Below are 24,472 nucleotides of genomic sequence, written 5' to 3'. Positions count from 1 at the left end.
GATATTAATGGCAAATTAGGGCATTTGTCAGCACACACAGTTTTTCCTGCAGTAGAGTCTTGCAACATTTGTCAGGAGTTGAATTTTAATTTTTTCTGTATTTTAACTATGTTTTGCTGGATTTGCGAGGTTTGCGTGGAAACACAAATACTCTTCTTGTTAATTATCTTTTTTTTGCCTGGTTCATTCAATGGTATTAAAATCTACATTGCAACCTTATTGTAATAGGGTTAGGCAATTTCCTGCTTCATAATAATGAAAAAAAAGAATCCTGCTGTTGGGATTGTTAAAAGTGGAATTTGTTATAAGTAAGGTTTGTTACAATGAGGTTATACTGCTCTTGGCAGCTTTAGTGATTAATTTGATTAGAGTGGGCATATTTACATGTTCATTAATGCGTTAAGTAATAAAAGGTACTAAACTTGATGTGGTGTAATGCACATTAGTGCAGACGAACACTTTTTGTGTGGCACTTAATGCCCATTGGGCTAATTCAATTAATTAAATTAATATCACACATTAATTAATTATTAATTCATTTAATTAATGAATACTGCTCATTAATACCATACATAGTGCATTAGCACAGTTTTTGCTGGTTGCTCTAATGCACAGAAGAATTAGTCCAATGCGCATTGGCTGTCTTGTGTAGATGTGCCCAGTAAGTTTAATATACTTTTGCTAAATCAATAGGTCTTCACATTTTAATCAAGTGAGATTACAAGAATTCATGCTATGATCTCAGTTACCAGACTCATTTTTCCATGAAACCTGAACCATTTTCGAGGAGTTGTTGTCTTAGAACTCATTGTAATTTGTGCTTTTGATTTGGTTCATTGTATTATGGGATTCCTCTCTAATTTTAAAATTTTTTTCTAGTTCTATTTCAAGTTAGCGTTTTCTTAAAAAGTTTCCTGAAGCAACAAAATGTTTTCAGATTGAAATTTTTAAAAAAGGTCTAAAGTCCCCAACTTCCATTGTGTTGTAAAACAAAAAAAATCTGAATGTTCTTCTGCTGATACTAGTGTTTTCTTCCTTCCTTTTCTTCCTACAAAATGTAGATAGCTACTTCAAATACATTAAAAAATGAATCCTCCAAGTGGTGTTTCAAGGACACAGTGGGCACCTCTACATATGCAATTAGTGTGATGCAGTAAACTGCCGCACAGTTTGCACCAGAGTTTATTGCTCCCAGGTGCCATGTTTACACATGCACCTGGGACTGCAACACATTGAGCTGGGTCAGAGCAGCCTCAGTTGGTAGAGAGCCCTGGGGGTCAGCCTGCCAGCCTGGGGCTGCTCCAACCCACCTCAGCGTGCTGTAGAGGAGCTGGCTGGGACACAAAGGTGCTGCAGAGTGGGGCTAGCTGGCAGGCAGCTCCCATACTGAAGCATCCTCATGCCCTAGCCAGCCCCATCAGCATCTACATGTGCATTGCGCTGCACCAAATAATGCTGCTGCAGGATGGTATTTGTGTACTAATAGGGCCACATGTGTAGACACCAAGTCTTTAATTAGGCAACTCTGCAGTAACTGTAGACGTGCCAAGTAAGAAGTAAAAGCCGCCTGGCATTCAGCAGTGAAGAATATTTCAGTTTTACATTTTGTTAGAATGATTAAGTTGTCTGGGCATAATGGGCTAAGCCAGCTTACACAGAATACAGGTTCCACAGGTAACACATGATATGGTTTACATTGCATTCTTAAATGAATATTTGGACATTTTGAGAAAAAAATGACACGTTTTATATTTTTAATAATGGGGGCAGGCATGGATCCATCAACGTGACAGATTTCAGGACAAGCTGGAGGAATGGACTGGCTTTTTTAGCAGTCATCCATGCTTTAAGACCAGATTTAGTTGACATGGACAGAGCAAAGTGTCGATCCAACAAAGAAAACCTGAAGGAAGCCTTCAGAATTGCTGAACATGAATTAAGTATTGCAAGACTCCTTGAACCTGAAGGTAAATTATTGTTTTTCATCTTTTTACTCTGAGGTGTGATACTAATATTGTCAGACTTTTGTCGATTTATACCCAATACAGTTTTTAATGTTTAATGATGGTGATGATCAGGATTTAAAGTAAAGCCGCTCTTTTTTTTTTTTAATAAGTATGCTGAAATATGAGGCTCTTTACTGCCTAGCCCTTCAGTAAACCTGGACTGTCAGGACTTTTGAGTTGGCAACAATTTTAGAAACATCCTATGGAAGAAAAAATATAAAGCTATATATTTGTCATCTCAGGAACTGGCCATCTCTTTTCTAGTTTGCTGTACTACATTATAAAATTCCAAAAGAAAAACCCATTAAATGCTGAGTTCTGTCAATGAAGCCTCACTAGAATTGATGAAACAGTTATATATTTTAACAATTGCAGCATTATCTGTAATTGTTTGCTCAAAATTAGAAGAATGTAGGAAAATGTTAGTAATACTTGGCTGCCTTTTGCAGATGTGGATGTTATCAATCCAGATGAAAAATCTATTATGACTTATGTGGCTCAGTTTCTGCAGTATTCCAGGAGTTTCCCTGTCACTGAAGAAGATTTGCAGGTACGTAATTTAATTTATCATTGACCCATATCAAAGAAATGTTCTTTGGGCTCTTCATCACTCTCATTAACACTTTCGATACATCCTTTCCAAAGCCAACATCAGTGCAGAAACAATTGTAAAACCTGACTTGCACCTATATACACTGGCAAGACTGAATGTATTTTAACTATGCCTGGCACTCCCTTCCTGGAGCCGAGGCCATATTGTGGTTGATTTGAACAATGTAGATGAAAGCTTTGTTGCAACCAGAACTCTTTAGTCAGTAAATTTTTTTTCCATATTTATTCCAACCAGAATCTTCAACACTTTTCGCCTAAATAAACTTGCCTAAATTTAGGCATTTCCAAGTACCAAATTTATGTACCATAAGAAGTTCTGATTTTAGCAGTTCAGAGTAAGTCAGCCCAGCTCCTCATTCTATAGTTCTTTTGTTCCTTCAAAGCCTAGGAGCTATGCTGTGTACATTTAGACCAAGTAGAACACTTTTGTGACCTCAGGTGCCTTGTTGAACGCAGGAGCTTTCAAGCACCCACTTTGAAACTGCTGGCTTCCTTGTATTCATAGGGCCTGATCCAAAGCTCATTAAAATCAAGGGGAGTCATTTTGCTGGTTTCATTTGGTTTTGTGCCAGGTCAGTCGTGAGGCCTAATTTCTTTTCATGCATTCAGGGACAGATCGAGGAGGGGAATAATAGTGCACTCGCACCCTACTTTAATTTTTGGTCCACCCAGAGTTTAAAACTTAGCTGTCTGACAGTGGCAGCAGCATTTCTAGTCAGGCAGCAGTGAAAGAATCAATTGACTTCATGTCTCATTATTACCTACCCAATTCCTTCTAAACTCTTCATTCCACAGGTTTTAACAACCCTCTGTTTTTTAAAATGTAACATTCCACTAATGAAACTACCCTTCTTTTGCAATGTTGCTGTCTGTTAGCTGTTCCTCTTAATGTAGCTTCTATTTCATAGCCCTGTAGACTTTTTTTAACTTTAGCTACAAACCTTAACTCAGGTGTGGAAACATTAAGTTAGGTGAACATTAACTCAGGTTTTGAAATAATTTTCAGTGAAGTTTTAGATGCGCTGTCAAGATGCTCGAGAAGGCTAGATTTTGTTTTATGAATCTGAAAGAGATGTACATTTAGTTCTAATGACAGCAGGACTAAAAAAACATAAACTTTTGATTATTTTTTTCCTAGTTGTGTTTTCAATACATAAGATACAATACAGCAAATTAATGCATGCTCCAATAAAGTTATATGTTTTTGCTTTGCTCTTAAATCAAATAATATAACTTTTGGCCCCTAACATATTAATAAAACTTCTAGTTTCTTCTTATCTGAAGGAAAATACATGTTGTTGTAACAGGGGGCCTTCCTGGGGCCGATTAGGGGTTGGCCCGCCCACCTGTTTCTGAGGTAACTGCCCACCTCTCTCGTCTGCCACGCCTTGTTCAATAATTGATGTCTTAATTAGGCAGGAGGCTACCCATTTCCCACCCTGATGCCAGTGGTGCAGTCTGTGGCTCCAAAACCTCCCCCACAACAGCAACCCATGCCTCGCAGAGGTCATCCTCATGATGCTCATAACCCACACCACGACTGGTGCTCCTGGGTCTCACAGAGACTCTCCCTCCCTCTCTGGAGCAGCAGGTCATTGTGCTCAACCTTTAGGTCTTTCTTTCGACCCACACTTGGCCTCTTTGCAGTGGAGGACTTACCAGCATCGGGACTCACCCCTAACTCTCTGGCTGGGCCCCCCACTCAGCCTTTGGTCCAAACTATGGCCTCAGGCATCCACAAACATACCTTGTTCTCTTCCCCACACATGGGGCTCCTACTACGCCCACTCTAGGGCACCTACACCACGCACCATCCTGGGGTCTGATCATCATCCTCACTCTCAACTACTCACGGGGCTGGCCCTTGCGCTGCTTTTCAGACTTACTCCCAGTTCAGGCCTACTCAATGTGCCCCTGGAACTGCCCTCCAGGCCTACTCCTGTTCATCCCTACTTAGCCCCCCTCATGCACAGCTCTTCAGGCCTACTCCCATTCAATCCTTACTCCGTGCAGGGCCACCTACATCCCTGCCTCTCAGGGCCTTCATAGTTGTACTGTGTGTTATGATGCACCACACCATCTGTACCCCCTTTTCAAATTCCTAGATCCACCCATGCACACACATGCTATTTTTTGGTTCAGTGCAAACTACAAATAAATCTTGCAGAATTTTAAAAATTGAATTTTCTGCTCTAATTACCAGGGGAAATTAAAAGAGGCCTTAGGCTGGCTGACTATGCAAGAAATGAAGTTAAAAAAGTTGTTAATTGATACAGAAAATGAAACACTCTGCAAGAAGTATCAGGTAAGTAGTATCTGAATGACATTTTTGAATGCTGTAATATTTGCAAATTGTAATATTACACAAACTGCCAAAATACAGCTTTTCTTGATATTGTATAGTCTTCTAAATTTAATACAAAAATCATATCTCTATCACTGGATTTAGTAACTAAACCAAAGTCACTTAAGAAAGTTTAGGTTAAAATTTATTTTCCAAAAGGAGAACATATATATATATATTAGTTCCCATGGTGATAGCATAGCACAAGGGTGGGCAAAATGCAGCCTGCCAGGCCATTCTATCCAGCCCGTGGGGCCCCTAAAAAATTTATAAAATTAATATTAATCTGTCCTGGGCTGCCTGTCATGCAGCCCTTGATGGCTTTCTGAAACTCAGTAAGCGGCCCTCCGTGCAAAATAGTTGCCCACCCCTGGCATAGCAGGTCTGACACCAGCTTTTGTCATTGGAAGAATGCCGGAAAACATGCATATTCTTTGTTTCTTAGAGTAAATACTTTCTCCCTTTGTGCAACCCAGGGAACAAGAGTATTTAGTAGAGGCATTTATGGGGTCTATTATTAGCCTATGCTTAGTATTAGACAAAACACTTTTAATACAGCTGAATAGTTACAGCACTGGAAAAATTAACATATATATATACTTTCTTGTTTATTTGGGAACAATATACAGTATTAATCTTTACATTAATTAATGATCTAGCTATGGTTTGATACCTATATTGTAAGTCCCAATGCTACTGGTAGATGGTTGTGGCACTGGTCTCAGTGGTCTCATCATGTCACAATTCCTCATGTATCATGTGTGTAATACCCGTTAAGTTGATGGAATCTCATTAAAAGATACTGTAATATTTATTCAATAAATTGTCTCCCCATTTTGACCCTAGGAGATGCTGTCATTTGTGGAATTATTTAACCAAGAGAAAAGAGACTTTCTGCCGCTGCTGTCATCAAAAAGAAACGTGGCTGAGTTCAGTAAAGACCTGCAGCGGATGAGAGAAACATGGGATAGCTTAACTTCCCAGGTTAAATAAGCATTTCTAGCTGCTCTTTATGTTGTTAATATGAAGATAGCATTCACCTCAGGAACTGGTGCTCTGGCATACTTGTGCTGCTGTTTCTTTTGAGTGCACAAAGGGAACTCTGCATTTCCAATGGTAAATGTAGATATTGGCCCTGATCCTGGGGTCCAGCTAAGCTGTGCTTGGTGTGCCACGCCATTTCTCAGTGGGAAAGAGAAGCACCTCTGTACTGTATATATCCCTGTCACCAGGGATCTCAGGGTCCTGCAAGGTACAGTCTGGAACTGATCTTCCTCTAATTTTGGTCTAGGTTTTAGCTTTTTCCGTTTGACATAGTTCCAGCTAAATGATAATAATGCAGCCTGGGAAGGTGCAGGCTGCAGAATCTGGTGGCCTAGATATTTTTTCCCTTGGCTTGGATGGGCTTCTTGATCACACTGCCCTGTCACAGAAGCATGGTTCAGCCCAGAATCATGTCAGTGGTCCCTGCACCTTGACAGAGAATAGATATGATTGGTACTACCTAACATCTCCCTGCTTCCACTAACTAAATACTCTGTAGGAGTTGCCCTCACATTGTCAGTAACTATTGGTAAGTGTTCCTGTGCCAAAGCCTCATGCTAGACACTGTATATAGTGAGAACTGTATATAGTACTGAATCCCCTGTTACCATACAACGATGACAGAAATTAGAACAGATCCTGGCCTCAGATATTCTCAGGGGACTTCTAGTTAGTGGCAGCTGCTTGCTTGCAACTGTGGGCAAGATCATATCTGAGGTAGTTAACATCTCATGTTGCTTGGCATTTTATTTGTTGACCTTATGAATCCTTCAAAAATAAGGGAAGAAACTAAGAAAGAAATGTTTTATCATAGACTTGTATTCTCCTTTTAGATTAACGAATGGAAAACAATGCTGGACTGTGTGTTACCCCCACCTCTGGATGGTATCGAGCTCTGGCTCCAAGAGGTAGAGCATCTGCTTGCAGAAGATTTGCCTGATTTGCAAGACCACTGTAAAGCAATGGCCCTCTTCAAAGAAAAAATTATAGTATTTAAGGTTAGTTGATCAGAAAAAACATGTTCGGACACGCATCTCATTGTAAAAACGTTACATGAGTTCCTTGAGTCTGCTTTTATTTTACCTTTTGTGACTCGCCTTTTGGATTAGATTCTGAGTTGTATGGTTACTTGACATGTCCTTGTTATAAACTGAAGAGTTAGAGATTATTCTAGGTTGTGTCGGCATCACTGCTAATTAGTAAGATTATGTGGCAAATCCTAATGTAAGATCCAGTTTTCACTTGCTTATAGCTTTGTCAAGTTTAGCCACTTTGGGTAGGTAGACATTAAAAAAGCCCAAGGTGGAACTGATCTAAATTACATGATTTTCTGTAAACTGCATAGTTTATATCAGTAGCAAACAGAACACACATTCACCCTTTGATGGCAGGGGGGAGGGCACACAGGCTGCCTATCTTAGATCGGGTTCTGCTGTTTTTAAACTAGTCTATATGTGCCAAACTTCTGTTCTGTTTTGGGTTTAGACTGGTTTCTGATCACTTAAACTGGTAAACGTGTAATATCTATACCTGGCCTTTATCTGCAATTTTCCATAAAGGGTGTCTCCATGAGGTCTGATTCTTATTCTTAATTTTAACCAAAAATACTATATTTTTCACATACAACACACCTTTTTTGAAAAAAATCCAGCTATTGGAAACCAGACTGCACATGATATGCCAGGAAATACAGTTAGAGCAGTTTCTGCTGCTTATTGGGTGAAAACAAAAGTAAAGTGTGCACACAATCTACAAGGAGCAGGACAGTGAGCAGGCTCAAGTCTCTAGCTGCTGCTACTTAGCTACTTACTACAAGGAAAGATTTTTTTTTTATTCTGCTTTTCAAAAGCAAGGTGTGTATCTTGTGCCGGGGCATATGGTATGTGAGAAAATGTGGTAGTTAAACTATTTCTGAGGAAGAGGCTAGGGAAAAATATCTTACTTACCATATTTTCATAATCTCCCATTGCTAATTTAGATTAAATTGACACGTTCTTACAAAATAGTTTGATGTCATCATGTTGGAAAATTTCTGTCCCTCTCTGGTTCCAGCTCTAGCTTTAATTTTTGACCTACTTATGACCTACATGGGTATTTTCAGTGTGACGTGTCATGATAGAATTTCTGGGTTCTCTACATGCTGTTTTAAATATCAGAAATTACACACACATGCACACTCACACAACTATGCTAAAGCACTTTATTAAGGTTGCAAATTTAAGCATGCCAAATTTAGGGAATGCTAATTAGAGCTTAACGTGCCTTTGAGCTTGTTTAGGTATGGTATCATGCCGGTTTAGGTATTCATGCAATCTTTAGTTCCATGATCACATCCTTGCAACTTGATTGTGTGTGTAACTATTCCCTCTATTTGTAGCATGTTTCTTTTCATCAGCTGCAATTCCTAGGTGGTATAGCTGGTAGGTGTATTTAGTATTAGTGTGCAGTGACACATTAATACTATATTTTGATCAGTGACATTCATAGAGGAGCACTGTGTTATGTTATAGTGTTTCTTAATTGTTACTTTATCATTTTAATTAGCTGATTTTGGCAGTTGACTTTGTGACACATCCCCTGTCATATGCAGCCAAACTGTCAAGTCCTGACGTCAGACAATTAATATGGTATCACTATTAGCAGGATAAATACTTTTAAATTATTATTTTACAGCACTGATCATAACTGAACATATTTATTTTTAATGTTTTGTAAATGAAAAGCTTTATTTGTTGAAAATTGTATTGCAATGTGGTGTGTCCAAAGGGTATAAGTTAGGGGTATGTGAGTGGTCTGTATTTGATTCAGATTCAGCCCGATTTGGGGGATAGTGATTTGATTTGTTGATTTGGATCACTGTCCCGATTCAATTTGGCCAAATCTGAATCTGAAGGTTTGACTCTGATTCGGAGAATCAGTGATTCGGCCATAGACACAGCTTTAAATGTTTTTTCTACGTACCTCAAGGTGCCAGGTACAGCTCGTGAACGCTGCAATGGAGGGGCAGATGGAGCATCACACAGGAGGGTGGGCCCCTCCCCTCATGCTTGGAGGTGGACGCCCCCCCAGCTCAGCAATCGGCTACGGGGAACCCCGGGGGGCACCCCCAGACCTGGAAGGCACCAGTTGCCAAGCTGGGGGGCAGGAAAGGGGGTCTCCCGTCCACTCTGTGGCAGAACCATAAGTGGACTGGAAGTGCTTCTGGTCCACTACCGGGTCTACCACCAAGCATGCTGGGGACCCCACCTCACTTCCATGGGATGCTCCATACACCCCACCATCTCAGCATTGATGAGCTGCCTGGTACCTTGAGGTATGTAGAAAAAACATTTAAAGCTGTGTCTGTGTCCGAATCATCGAATCTCTCTGAATCTCTCCAATTCGATTCAGAGAGATTAAAGAGTCTCCTGATTAGATTTGGAGATTTGGCTGCTGAATTGGACTGATTCTCCACCGAATTGAATCAGCGACCTAAGTTTTACACAGCCCTAGTATAGGTGTAAATTTAAAAAGAAAAAAAAATCACTGATAGCATAGTCTTAATTCAGTATCACCTGTATTTAGATGTTTACTATGCTGAGGTATTTTTGTTGTACTGAAGCAAATGCTTGCTTTTGGATTAAATCTGTTAAATATTTACAATTATGCTTTAATTAAAAAAAATGAAGTTAAATTCTGTGATGAATGTTTTTATTAGCTCCTACTATAATAAAAGAGTAGATTGCATGTTCTTAACTACAGTACTAAACAGTGAAATAACTAAATGATACTACTTTTTTCAGGACTTGATGGATTGTTTTGCTGGCCACTTGGACACCCTTCAATCATTTGAGAATAAAGATGAGAAGAATATGCCTTTAGTGCCACTTGAGAAGTTAGAGGAAATGAAAAGAAGGTTGTGATTTTCAAGTCTATCCTGTCAGCAATCTGAGCTGACAGCAGTCTATTGCTGACTTTGCTACTGATTAGCTATATGAAGTTTGGCTTATCGTATAATTTATTTGTACCCTGTCCTGTTGAGCATCCATTCATAGCATCTGATGAAGTGGGCCAGCAACTGGCAACCTTTTTAGGCTGTGGGATGGGACAACCTAGTTTGGGTTGGAGGTAGGAGGGAAGGCAGAACCTAGGACCTAGCTGCCACCATGGCTTCTCCCCGTGGTGGCATGGAAAGTGACCGTCACCAAAGCCTTCTCCTCCCGCCTCCATCAAATATCACCAAAGCTCCAAGTCCATGGGGCAGATCAAGTGGCTCGGATCTGCCTTCAGATATTTTCAAGGATGCTGCAGGGTGCAGCAATGTTAGGACTGTGAGGTGTGCAAACATGATTCACTAGATAAACCCAGAGATTTCAACTAGGAGTCCGTAGTCTTAAAAGCATTCCAACCTGCCCTGGTCTTTCTGAGTTCTTGACAACACAAAAATTGCTCTGTTATTTTTCAGTAGTAAAAAAACCCAAGGAAAACTAAGAGCTGGTATTTTCTGAGAGGTACATCAAGTCTAATGAGGTTGAGAACCACTGCTGTAGGGTGCCAGCCTGCCCTGCCTCCTGCATGATCTGGTCTTCATTTTCCCTGCCTGGGAAAGGGGAATAATGATACTGTCCCAGAGCTGGTTGTCAATGTTTTGATGAAATGGTCTTTTCTCAGAAAATGTCAATTTGCTGAAATCAGATCTTTCTGGAGAAAAGTATGCACCACTCTTTACAAAGTTGGAATTTCTGGTTAAAAACAGAGAGAGTGGAGAGAGGAAGAGAGCATAACCATTGCAAAATAGCCAATAGCCGGTGGACAGGGCACTCGCCTGGAAGCTTCAAGCACCTGCACTAGTAAAAATTCAGTTATTTATATAAAGTGGAACATCTTCAACAGGAGAGCTTGCGAGAGAGAGACACCCCACCAAGGCTTGATTTTCAGACAGCAGATGCTTAGCAGTTCTGAAACTCAGTCCCTGTTTCTTAAAGTGGATGTCCAGAAATTAAGGTGGCCCAAATCATTGGTTACAGAAAAATTAACCCTAAATATATTAGAATTTTTTATCCCTCAGCAGAAAGGGTTTGTGTTTGCAGTCTGCACAGTGTGGTGTAATATCTGGAGTTCACATAATTTTAAAGTTAGAGGTCTCTTCTTGTAAATGAATTGTTCATTATGCCCCAAAATATTAACCACATTCCAAAACTCTCTCTTCTTTTTGCAGGTTTAGCAATATCAGGTTCACAAACTTCAGCCTACTGCTGGAATATCACTGCCACCTGTGCTCAGCTATATATGATGAAGTGACATCGAAGTTAAATATCTGGAACATTAAATATGGGGCTAAGGAGTCTGTGGAACTCTTGCTGGCGGATTGGCATGTAAGCTTTACAAATATTGTGTTTTTGGTAATTTTTCTCTAGTGCAACCTCATGTCACTCCTTCCACTATAATGAGTCTCTCAAAGCAGGGGTAACTTGGCTGGCTCAAAATGTTTAGGGTTTATGTAAAAGCTCATGGGTCTCAGAATCAACCTATACCTTTATAAAATTCTGGCTACTCTGTGTCCCATTTCACTGTAGATAAATATGCCACACATAGCTAAAATGCTCTCAGGCTGGAATAGAAAGACCATCCAGCAGGTGTCATTGTAAAGCAATGATAAGCACATAGAAGCCCTTTCTGAAACTAGGCAATGTTACTAATTGAAATAAATAATGAATGGCTATTGTTCTCAACCCATATAGAATGAAGTAAATCTGGCCACTTAGTTGTGACCATTGCGTTACACCAGAATGAGCCTGTCGTGTTGGCAGATTGGTATGCCTGCTGCCTGGCCAACTTTGTCCCCTTGGGAGCTCCTCAACCAATCCTTTAAATACAAACACGGTCCTTGCACCAAACAGGCAAACAAACCAGGAGACAAAGCTTTTATCCCTTCTCCAGGCAGCAGGGGAGGCCCTTGAGCTCTGGGCCAGTCCTGGAGCATGGCCCCTCGCTGGTGACAAACTTGTCTGAGTTGCACTCAACCTCCTGCCCACAATCCAGGCTTTCCCCAGCTCTGTCCTTTGGGTTTTTAATTGTTAGTGGGATATTCCCTCATAAGCTTGATGCCCACAGCTGGGCTTCTACAACGGGGCTGTCTCCTCCCTCTTAAAGAGACAGACTGCCTTGTTACAAGCACCTGTCAGTGCTTACAGACAGTGCTGACACATTTTTATGCTGCATTTCTTCCTAAATATCCTCCCTCCACAGATTTTTTTTCAGTATCTCCTTGAAACAGTTTTCAAGAATTCTGTAAAGTCGGGGTATCAAACATGCAACCCACTGGCCTGATCTACCCAGCAGCAAGGAGTCTTTGTATTGGTGCCTGCAGCAAAGGAGTTAAAGCTACTGCCACTTGGCTCCCATCACTGCTGGCTGCTGGAGCACTGTACCTCCAGCTGCAGCTGTGAAGGTGATGTTATAGTGGGGGATGTTGAGCCAGGGGTGACTGGTGCCTCATGAGTCTGGGGGGGCACAACTTGTGGGTAGGCCTGGGGCTGGCCAAAAGCCCCATATCCATTCCTATACTTCTGTGCTCCCCCGTCCCCAACATGCCGTCAACCTGTGCAGCAAAAAAGCTGCCCTGTCCTGAGCAGTGCCAAGTCAGGGACCGAACCCAGGTGGGTATGTGCCCCCTCATACCGCCCTACCAGTCACCTGTGTGTTGATCAGTGGTGGTGCTTTTTCTTTGACTGCTGGTGCCAACACAGCAGCTCTGGCAGCCCACAACAAGAAGGCCTGCAGTCTGGATCCAGCACATTAGGAGCCACATGGTTCAGATCCATCCATGGCACCTGCCATTAAGTGTTATCCTTCAGGTTTGGTTACAGTGAAGCTTTTTTTTGGTTGGATCTTGTGCGAGTAAGTTCACAAAAGTTTCAGATTTATTTAAATCTGAGAACGTCAAAGCAAAACTCAGCCAAAATTGCTGCGTTTCTTGTGGTCTGAAGTCCAAGCCTCGTGAAAGTGCTGAGTTTTGGCATGATTCTAGCGAAAACACATGAGGCAGCGTTCCTTCTCCGTAACAGGCTGCGAGGCATTCTCTCACACTGTGCCTCCTCTCGCCGCTTCCTCTCTTCCAATTAGGCCGTGTTTGCTCCTGGCCTTCTCTCTTCTGGCATCATTTTTGTGGGAGGCTTCCTTTCCTTTATAATAGTTAGATAGCCAGCAGTAGCGACCCACTCCCTGCCTCGAATCCACTGCTTCTCCCGAGGGAGAGTGGGAGAGCTGCTTTACCACTTGTCACAAATCCATAGCAGCAGGATCTGCCACCACCTGCCGCTTTACCATGGGAATATGCTGCAGTTTCCTCTTCCTCTTCCTCCTCAGTCTGGATGGATCCTTATGCTCCTCCTGGTGGAAGAGTTGTCCTGTCTGGTTATGCTTCAGGCTTAGTTCCTCTTTTGTGCTTGGTTCATTGCAGCACATATGGGGCTCAATACTACCATCCTTAACAAGCAAAGCTCCGGTTTCAATTAATGAAAATTTTGTCTGAAATTGGACTGCTGTGTGGCAACCTGTTGTGTAAAATCAATACATGCCTGAAGACGTCAGCGATATTAACCCATGTTGTGGTGGGCTACGAAGGGAGAAACCCAAATTTCTCAGATTTAATAAGATTCTCCTGGCCCCTTGGTGCATCATTAAAATGAATTATTATTTTGATGTAATATTCTTAGGCTACATTAGGTATTCATGGAGCTTCCCAGGTATAAAGAAAACAAGGGCCTTCCCTAAGGGATTATGACCTTATTTCTGAAATAAACAACCCTACCGTGCAAACACTGCTGTCTTTTTGAGACAATTTGTGCAGGGATGGGCAAAGTATTGCCCATGGGCCATATCTAGTCTGCCAGTTGATCCTTTCTGGCCTCTTGACTGCAATTAGGAGCCTGAGGAGGGAGGACTGTGCCCACCCCACCCCACCCCACTGTCCATCCCCGCTCTGCCCCAGTCTCCTGTTGGTATTGCAGCTGTGTAGTCCTGGCACCACAGCCACTGGCACCCGGGCCTGCATAGCATGGGACACGATGCAGCATGCCAAATAGCTGTCCTACCCACTTGCTCACTCACTGTGATGAGCTGCTGTCACCATGATGCCACTAGTCTGTGCAGGCTGCTGGGGGACAGTGGGGAGGGATGGTGCTCAGCTTAGAGCAGCTGCTCCTAAATTTCCCAGTGTGGCATAGCAACAGCAGTGACTCATAGCAGTGGGTGGGATGGCTTCTTGGCATAATGCATTGCACCCCATCCTGTGTTGTCCCATCTGCCAGCAGCCGTGGTACCAGGACTGCACAGCTGCAGCACCAGCAGGAAACCAGATGGGGGTAGGGATGGATGCAAGAGGGAAGAGGAGTCTACATGCTGCCCAGCCTGGCCCTAGCTACGGCAGAGTTGAGTGGCATGGAGCACACCCCTTCCTCCTCAGGCTCCCAGTGGCAGGTGGTGGGCCAGATAGGATCATCTGGGCTACCCGGCCAGTAACAGAACTCCTTAAGTGGCCCTCCAGCCCAAATATTTGCCCACCCCTGAACTAGTGGCATGTAGGAGTTAGGTTTGTCCATTCAAGTAGTAGCACTGTGCAAGGTCTGGCTGCATCATAGGCCTAATTCTGTCAAGGGCGCGAAGAGGAGCTGTGGTAGATGCTTTGCTGTTATGGTTTAACGTCTGTTTAGTTGATTTGTGTTTTTGAATTCCTCATCTGAGTTTCCTGCATGTTTCCATCCCAGTCAGTGTTCCCCATACTGATTTCCTTTTGCTTTGGGCAGGATTTTATTGAGAAAAGAAGAATCATAACTCAGCTAGAGACTGCTTTTCAAATATGTGAAGACTTGAAAAACAAAAGCAAAACCACTACTACGTTGGGTAAGTGCATGCAAATAGATTAATATTAACGGCTGTTCTTTAACTGAGGCATTATTGGGATTTTGATTTTACAGTACTGTGATTTCTTGTAGAACTTTGGTTTTGTTTAATTTCATTGTTTTCCAAGCATATGATACTAATCCCCTTAAAAACCAAATGGAAGAATTTCCATTTAAAAAAATGGCAGTTTCCAAGTGACTGAAAAATATTCTTTAACTTGATTTTGAAATTATTCATGCGAATCAATTATTTTTTCTAATATTCATGTTAAAATGCATTTGATATTCCAGCTGGTGATTCTCAGTATACTAGCAAACTGTTTAAGATGGTGGAGTCTAAGATTTTGATGTGCAGAGAATATATTTCCAATGTAAATGCCATCCTACAGAAAGCACTTTCTTCTTGGAGTACTTATACAGAGAACATGCCCTTACTGAAAACTTGGTTGGAGGAAGCACGGAAGGGCCATCCTAGAAAGGTATGTAGCTGGGTTTCTGTTTGCCTACCTTTTTTGCATCATTTTGCACATAACGCATTATATATGCAAGTCATTATTGCTATTGTTTGGATGCTTCTTAATATGCTTTCAATGAATCTCTCTAGATCTCCACGGAGAGCCTGTCAGCCTGGAACTCAGTGCATGGTTCCTTAAATGAAGCTGGGAACTTTTTAATTGAAGTCAGCAGTGGGGATGTGGGATCAGAGATTTCTAAAGAACTGAAGAAACTGAACAGGAAATGGGCTAAATTTATCAAGAGAACACAGTTTGTAAGTTACTGTGTTTCCATTTTCCTTCCCTGACACAATTTTTTAAAATTTCCACTTCAAAATTACATTTTCTGAATACTGTATATACTTGTCAGTTTGTTAACTGCAGATAATACTGAATTGAGTGCAAGATTATTTACCAGTTTTAAAGACAGAAAAGCAGGCAATACCAGGTCCCTAGTTGCACTTAATTGTGCTTCTTTCTGCAAAAATCCCTTAGATTTCTTTTTGAAATGTTATATTTCAAAACTTTAAACCCATCTATAAAAATATTTCATGTAACAGGATAAACTTTTCTATTAAGTTCTAGTTAGGCTGGTGGGTACGTTCAGTAGGAAGTTTATAAATCTTTGCTAAATTGTATAGGGCTCCTTCTCATCTGGTGTCAACTGGCTGGCTCCATTGACATTTACTGGGCTATACCAGGTTAACTCAGCAGAAAATCTTACTCTGTGGAGTTTTTGAGGACTTGCTGTCGAATCAGATTAACGTCCATAGAAGCTTCTTGATTTTTTCCCTGTTAAACTTAGAGAATATTTTCGTAAGAGTAACATTATTACAGAATACAATAATATATAGATATAGATTTATCTTTCTGTCTATATATGATTGTATTCTGCAATAATGTTATATATATAGATATAGATTTATATAGCTAGATATAGATATAGATATAGATATAGTTGAGAACATAATAGAGCTCCATGTTTTAAAGTAACTCTATGCCCTTCAAGTAACTTTTATTGATGATATGGTTGTGGCCATATTTGATAGCATAAAAATGCTATGCACCATTTTCACAGGAGATGAGATTACTGAGAATGCAAGAAGAGCAAATGAAGCAAGTTACTGACAGTAAGGAAAAAGCTGTGCCTCCTGCAGAATCATTTCTAGATACAGTCAGTAATACAGTAGCAATTTCAACAGAGGCTGTTAGGAGACACATTCAGAACGCAGAGGTAAAGCTTTCCCCTGTGATCTAACCGTGATAGATGCACTGGAATTTCGGTGTTATCGATCAACTGGAAATGTGGTACCACGTTTCTGGGGGCCACATCTCTTGTCCATTCTCAGATCCCCAAAACTCTTCTGGTATTAAGATCCAGAATGCTGTCCATATGTTGACTAAATGCTGGTGACGAAGGGAAAAGTTCATTTTGAGCATGTTACAAGTGCTAAAATAGCCAAGAGCCTAAATCTTCCATATTCACAGGTTAGAGAAAAGAAAGAAGATGCAGCTGAACAGGCCACTGACCTGCTGCCCAGGGTGGGTAAGATTGAAGAGCTTCTTGATGGAGTGGAAAGCTGGGTTACAGAAACCGAATGCCTTCTTGATAAGGTAAAGCAGGAAGGATGCGTGGAACCTGCAGCAGAGGAATCCTTACAGGTAAAAACATACATACAGAGATTAAAATATAGTCCATTGGATTCTTATACTTTGGATAGCATTTCAAAGGTTTCAGTGAAATAAGCTGCTCTAAATAAAGCAGAAGGGAGGTTGGATTTTGTTTCATAAAGTGGTTAATGAAGGAAAGGGGATGTTCTAAAGTTTCTAGGTTTAGGATTGTTGTCCAGCACTGCTTATTAGGATCAGTCCTATTGGACCCCTGAATACCTCTTCCTGGTAATTGTCTTCTCCCAAATATTAGCATCCTTAGCTGATGGAAAGGCAGTCAGTACCATGCTTCGGCTGCTTGCTGCTGAATGATATAAGGTACTCCTCAGTAAACCAGCGTTCTCCCTACCTAGCATTCCCAGCAGGCAAATCCACTGGAAATTAATGAGGTGAGAGTGTGATGAATACTGGTGAGACTTTTCTTGCACAGACAATGCGTTCAGCCCCTGGGGAGGAAGCCCTTTATTCCATCAGTCCTACTTGGCTGGGAGCAGGAGAGCTCTGGCAGGGGTGTGAATCTTCCCCAGCAAGGAAAAAATATTTCAGAAGTTAGCAGAAGTCTGTTATTAATTTATGCCTCTGGGTTATAGGAAATTGGCCGAAACATTCACTGTGTGAAGAGGGAGGAGGGGTTTTAGTGTAGTTGACAAGATTTTTTTTTCAGTCCTAACGTTATTTCATGTAAAGTCTGTGAACTCATGCACTGAGTTAGTTCTGCAAAATTAAAAGATCTGAGCATATTAAAAACGTGAACATGAATTTTCACAGCTTGCAGGTACTTCTATAAAATAACCCCTTGCTCAGTGTGACAGGGGCTTGTTAAAAATGTAAAAGTACTTTCCAATTTAGATGAGCTATATTTCACTGGGACTGGTAACATAATGTGTCTGTGAGGATAAAAGATCAAGTCCTGGCATCACTTGCAGTACAATAAGTAGAAATTATGCATGATACAGTGATTGTCATTACAGGAATGGTAATTGATAGTTTCAAACTCAAAATAAGTTGAATATTCATAGACCAAAGCAACTCTAATAAGGACAGCTACTGATAAATATTCAAACACAGCAGTGTGAGTTGTGCATAAAAATATTCAAGGCAGTTGTTGAACAGCTTATGGTATGCTTGAAACCCTGGCCTGCAGGAAAATTGGTGCGTTGGGAACTTTGCTCATATGAAACTTCTGGTTTACTTCATGACCATGCATGTCCAAATGGTCATGGCTTGTATGTTATGAGGCTATAAGTATGCAAGCATATTTTTAAAATATTCATTGTGAGGCAAAGAAATGCAAAGTGTCATGCTGAGATAAATAATATGAGAAGAAATACAACCATGGAAGTGGAGGAGAAGTTAAATATGAGTATCAAATCAGATGGTTGATAACCTGCTTGTTATACCTCCTTTTTGAATGAAAACACCTTTGTCTCTAGCTTGATATTTTGCACAGCAACATAGTGGCTGTAATAGCAGAGCGTGGTCTGCATTGGACCAAATGGTTCTTACTTCTCAATTCAGTTTTTTATGCCAAATCATACAGACAGTATTTAATATCACAGATTTCTATTGATTTTCATTGAAACAGATCTTAATTGCCAGAGGAACTGCATGCCAAGAACAAGTAGTTGCAGCAGAAGATATCTTACAAATGGTGACACAGAGTATTTCCAGCCAGGTGTCCCTCCAGCATTTTCACACAGCTCAGCTGCAAGCACGAATTGAAGAAGCCAGAGACAGGACTGAGGTCTCTATTACTTCCCATAATATAATTCAGTGCACAGAAAATCTCATTTTAATAAGGCATGGTTAGAAAAACTTCTTTTAGGACCTATTTAAAAAAAAGAATACTTCTATTGTATGAATTGCTCTTCTTCAGTCTTGTTAAGGGTAAAAAGTGAGTAGTTAGAAAAGTAATATCCAATCCTGAATAGCCAGAGTGACATTATGTGGAAATATATTAACAATTTAATTAGCGATATCCATACAAGGTCACAGGCCTGCTTAAGCTGAATGGTTTCTGTAGCAGGGACATTCAGCTTCAGAATCTGAGCAAAGCCTCTTAGCTGACTTGCCAACATGCCTCGCAGTAATACTTTTGCACATACTGAAAACTGCATTTTTCTTCCCAGGCTGCCATGAATAACCTACACATGGTCTTGCCCAAATCGGAAAAGACTCTCTCAGAAAAGGACATCATGACCAATTTTGAAGAATCCCAGCAGGAGCTTGAAACCTCTGTTGTAAAAGCTATGCAACTTGTTGGTCAGAAAGTGAGCCCTGAAGAACACATTTCAAAATACGAGGTAGGTTCAAACAATCACTTCCACCCTGTGTCATATCAGGAGTCTAACCAAACAAAGTGCAGCATTTCTTAGTGACAGTCTACAACTGAAAAGTCAACTTCCAGTGATGTGGAAAATAACACGTACTTCTTGCCAGTTTTTAACATTTTCCTTCATTTTCTTTTATCCCTATTAGCATATTTTAACTTTACATACAAAATATTAAGAAATATTACCACTTGTCTGCATTTATATGTTATCGTTCGCTGTCTTGTTTTTTTTCCCAAGTCCCCAAAATTGTTGGTAACCATAATATTATAAAAACAGCTGGATCCCCATACAGTACTCAGCTATCATTTTTTCCTTTGAAAGGATTTCCCATGATTTATTTCTTCATGTCATTAATATTAGGAGGGGTTTTGTCCTTTTCTAAAAATGGTCTATTATACATATGGTAGTTTGGCGAATTGTATCATCAGAACTTTTGAAAGCGACCTGACCAAGTGGTCATAAGCAGGATCTTTGTTTTCTCTGATAAAAATAATTCCAACATTCTCTGATTAAAACCCCCAGAGTATGGGGGTTTTTGCAATTAAAATGAAATGCTATTATATATATAGGCATCAGTTAAACACAGTGTTTTATCGATTTATTTACAATTTTCAAGCAATTTGGAAGCCTACCAGTACTCAATCATTATAATAAAATAAATTCTAAATACCTATATATTTTGGTGTTTGATTTAGGGTTTTTTATCAGGGAAAGTCCCAGCTCACCCTGCCCCCTTCACTCACCAGGATGCAGTGGCTGTCCACTGCTTTGTGGCACTAAGCAGCTCTGATATGCTGGTGCCCTGCCCCTGCCCATGCTGTTGCCCCCCACCCCCTCAGCCCTGCTGGTGCCCCTCACTCCTGCCCCCTGCCTCCAGGCCCCAGCCCCACAGTGTGTGGGGCGGGGGGGGGTGTGGGGAAGGGGGTGTGCATGTGGGGCAGGGGGTGTGTGAGCATAGGTCCTGCCCACTGGGCCGCGGAGTTGACTCCTGCCTGGTGCTGGTCTGGCCGGGCTGCAGCTCTGTGCCCTGCTGTGAGAAATTTGTGGGGGGGCATGTGTCCTCCTTTTCTCCCCGAGGCATCACCTATGGGCCTGACCCCTTCCTGCAACTGCACACAGCAGTGGAGAGCCACCTTCCTTCCTCCCCACCCAGCCTTCCCAGGACAAGCCACCCATGGCTGTGTCCCGCTCCCCAGTCAGGCCCTGCGACCACACATTCCTGCCTGCTCCAGCCCTGACCTGGCCCCGGCCCCGGCCCCGGCCCCGGGCACCATGCATCACCCTGGTCTTGTAATACCCCCAAATCCAGCCCAGCTGCCAACCCTGCCCCACTACCCATACCATGTGGTGGTGTGAGCCATTGCCACCACCTCAATCTCCCCACAAGTTATGCCCCCCACAGTGCTCCCCCACACATCACCTATGCCCCCCACTGTGACCCCCACATGTTGCCTATACCCCCCCACACCTCCATAAACATACCTGCCAGGAGCTGCAGGAGCTGCTCTCTACCACTGCCTGGCTTTACTGCCAGCCATGCGCATATGTGTGCGTGCACATGGTGCCCCTTGCCTCTGATTGCCCTCCTCTCACTCCCCCACAGCCCCAAGCAGCCCCTTGCAGGCTGGAACTCTGCCAGTCTGCAATGCAAAACTTGCAGTTTCCCAAATTTTTACCTTTAAGGAAGAAAATCCATGTTTCTCTCTATTTTCCCATGGGAAATGGAACGCCTGAATCCCAGGTCATACGATACAAAAATAATGGTTTGCACCTATCTTTGACCTGGTTTTCCTGAAAGGAGGTAAGCTAATTGTAGATTGGGGTCAGCAACATTTTTGGACAGAGTGCCAAAAACAACCACAAGCTCAGCTTATAAAATGTTGGTGTGTCCAGGGCAGATGAAGGGCCTGATCCTTGTTGTGGCAGCGTAGCCCTGGGCCCTTCCCTGAGGCATGTGTGCCAAGTAAAATGCCTTTGTGTGCCACGTTCTGCCATGTATGCCAGGGGGGTTATCTAACCCTATTGTAGATTATGAAAAAAATTGCATCAACGTGGGGTATAGTTGAGTGTTTACTCCTTCTTACATGCACTTTCTTTATTTTCACATAACTGAAAGTATCCTTTCAGTAACCTTTCTGTTTATTTATATGGCTTCAATGCCTTCAAAGTGGCAGTGACAGAAGAGCCACTCAGGAATGCATGAGATCTGAAACACGGTGGGTGTGTCCAGACAAGTGCAGTCATGCAGTATGTGGTGCCGTAAAAACGTTTGCAGCACCATATACCGCACAGTCTGGTGTGCTCCGCGCTTCTAGGGCACGCTGAGTGTACACTGCTTTTCAGCAGCACATGCTACCCAAGCGTGCACTGCTCCATTTTTTTTTCTGTGGTTTTTCCAGGGGTCAAAAAAAACTGCAGAAACGCCCCCCCAGCAGCGCACACTCGGGTAGCATGTGCTGCTGAAAAGCGGAGCCAGGCCACCCAGAGCCACACTGCAGCTGCTGGCCAGGCTCTGCCCCGCAGGATCGCCCCAGCTGCAGCCCTGGGAGGCCCCCAGATAAGGTTGCTGGGGCTAGCACAGCGTTGGCCCTACCTCCCCTACCTGACCCAGGGCAACTTGCCATGCGCCAAAGCATGTGTGGCATGGGCGTTCCTTGGGGACGGGTAGCTGTGGTGCATGGTACACTGTTTTCCCCAGGGAACCAAACGTTCACACAAGTGTGGGCGCACCCAGTCAGGTTGCTTGCGGGTTTGTAAGCATTGATCCTGTCCTGTACCACATGCTATAGTTCTATGACCAGATTTTCAAAGGTGACTAGAAAAGTTGACCCCTATATTACTATGGCTGCCTACCTTGTGACACCTTAAAGGGGCCTGATTCTCACAAAGTACAGAGCACGACCCCCCGCAGAAAACCCAGACCCTTTTAAGCCTCCCTCTGGTATGGTTTTTCTAGGTGAATCCTTCCTCTATACAGTGGGGCTGGACTACATAACCCTTGAGAGTGCTTCCAAACCCATAACTGAGATACTTCAACTTAAGTAGTCACAAGTGAGACACCTTAAACCACCGGTCACTTTTGAAAATGTTGGCCTTGGACTAAATTTCAAGGGGCGTTTCTGTGCTCCCTGACAGGGATTGGGAGGCACACTATTGGGACACTCTATTGCATGGGCAGAGAGATGAGCCTTGTCTTCACATCTAAGACAGAGAATGTGCTTTTTCGGGGGTATTTTAGGAGCAGTGCCTGTGTTTTCCAATGAGCCAGGACTATACAGGTATCTCTGGCCCTTTTTCAGGTGTCCAGGATTTGGGAATGCCTTTGTACCAGACCCTGCCAATTTACCCAGGTATGGGGTATAAGAGCGTCTGGTGCTGTGTCATTGCAGCTCAGTATTACAATCCACGTCAGGCTGCATGCATAGTTATGATATGGTAATTAAATTGGTTTTTTTGCATACACAAGTTCCATTCTGTTTTGGTTTTCTGCAGGAGGCATTTAGCATTTTGAACACTAATTTTGACAAATATTTGAAAGCTGCTGAACAACTGAAAAGTATTTCACCTGCTTATGAAAAACCAGTACTGGAGAAAAAGATCAAAGATGTTCGCAGAAGATGGGAGGTGAGAAAACATACATACAAGTGGTATGTAAGACCACTTGTCCTCAGATATGGGTTCCTAGACAAACAATTTATTTGCAGAGGGATGTATTTGCTTTGTAGCCTGTTTTCTCCCTGTGACCACCCCAGAGGTGTAACGGGGCACGATGGTGTCCTGGATGGGTGGGGGTGCACAGTGCAGTAGCAGTGGCTGAAGGCTTGCTGCTCTCGGGGAGAAGTCACCTCCTTTTTTTTGCTGCCAACACATGTCAGGGGACCATTTAAACACTGATTTTTGTCTGTAAAATACAGATAAAGCAGCAAACCTCCAGCCATTGTTCCTGTTTACTGCTGCTGCTACTCTGTCCTCCCCACTACTGGAGCCAGTCACTGTAGAGAAACAGGAGGGTCTGGGGAAAATGGTGGGTGGGAGGGTGAGGCACTCCCTAGCTCCATTTTGGCATCCCCCCAGCTCTCAAGGAGCACCTGGAGCTCATGCCCTGCTCACCCACCCATCGTTGCATTAGTGGACAATCCTGCTGAGATACTGCGTTCTATATTTTGCAGGAAGTTCATCATTAAATCATATCCTATATGCAGTGGATGATGAATATTGAAATAGAGAAGTTTAATACAACTTTTGCAAAACTCATTAAACAAATAGATAAAGAGAAAAAGCTTATAATCAGCTTTTCAGCCCTCTGTGCCTTAACACACACAGTGTCACCCATGTCACGAGTTTTGCTTGTCCACAGCTTGAGGTGTAGTTCCCCCCAAGCCCCTGCACTTATCTCCTCGAAACTTGGCAGGCTTCATGGCCCAAGCAGGGGCCACTACCCCTGCAGTTTTCAGCCCACTGTGGTGTCATACATACACATGACATGAGTTTTGCTTTCAAGAATTTGGGGTGCAGTTTCCCCCAAACCCCTGCACTGGTCTTCTTGAAACTTGGCAGGCTTCATGCTCTCAGCAGAGGCTACCACCCCTACAAGTTTCATCCAAATCAGACAAAAAAACAACAGTTATAGATATTTGATTGATTCCCCATTATACCCTATGGCTGGATCTCTGAGGCGGCTCCAAAGCTTCAGAGTCGCTTTGGCTGGATTGAAGCGGGAACCCGGTCCGAAGCTCCGGATTGGATCACTGGCATCCGAAGCAGCTGGATCCAAGCTGGATTGAATAACTGCCTACTTGCACAGGCCTAGTTGCTCAAGTGCTATAAATACAGTACTTCAAATTTAATACCTCATTTAAAAAGTGTTTATTTAAAGCACTGTACCCATTTTTAAAGTTCTGTAAAGCCATGCATTTCTGTTAAGTAAAGGCAATAAAGCAGTTTAAATAGAGAAGAAAGCAACTTCTCTACACACTGGGTGCATCTACATATGCATTTTAATGCACATTACCCTATTTTAATGTGCATAAAAGCTTCACAAAAAACTGTGCTCTTTAGCTAATGAACGTTAAAATAGGCTAGTGAA

General features: G+C 42.4%; 1 protein-coding gene across 3 annotated transcripts in view; it reads left to right on the top strand.

Annotated features, from left to right (window-relative positions):
• The window catches only part of SYNE2 (spectrin repeat containing nuclear envelope protein 2), a 280,784-nt gene that overhangs the window by 61,743 nt on the left and 194,569 nt on the right, over positions 1–24,472 (top strand). The window contains exons 8-22 of one of the 3 annotated variants that reach the window (XM_090034211.1): positions 1,771–1,967; positions 2,456–2,556; positions 4,822–4,923; positions 5,809–5,946; positions 6,840–7,004; positions 9,789–9,901; positions 11,204–11,360; positions 14,793–14,889; positions 15,180–15,367; positions 15,493–15,657; positions 16,461–16,616; positions 16,871–17,044; positions 18,639–18,797; positions 19,183–19,356; positions 22,879–23,010. In XM_090034211.1, coding sequence (XP_089890337.1) covers positions 1,771–1,967; positions 2,456–2,556; positions 4,822–4,923; positions 5,809–5,946; positions 6,840–7,004; positions 9,789–9,901; positions 11,204–11,360; positions 14,793–14,889; positions 15,180–15,367; positions 15,493–15,657; positions 16,461–16,616; positions 16,871–17,044; positions 18,639–18,797; positions 19,183–19,356; positions 22,879–23,010 — 2,218 coding nt within the window. The remainder of the gene's footprint in view (positions 1–1,770; positions 1,968–2,455; positions 2,557–4,821; positions 4,924–5,808; positions 5,947–6,839; positions 7,005–9,788; positions 9,902–11,203; positions 11,361–14,792; positions 14,890–15,179; positions 15,368–15,492; positions 15,658–16,460; positions 16,617–16,870; positions 17,045–18,638; positions 18,798–19,182; positions 19,357–22,878; positions 23,011–24,472) is intronic. The other 2 variants (XM_090034212.1, XM_090034213.1) reach the window with 2 other exon arrangements.

This window comes from Crocodylus siamensis, chromosome 2, assembly GCF_052110815.1.
Source record: "Crocodylus siamensis isolate JL-2025a chromosome 2, ASM5211081v1, whole genome shotgun sequence".
In the NCBI taxonomy this organism is placed as follows: Eukaryota; Metazoa; Chordata; order Crocodylia; family Crocodylidae; genus Crocodylus; species Crocodylus siamensis.
Note: the sequence above shows the minus strand (reverse complement) of the source record. Positions and strands in the feature narration are given on the sequence as shown.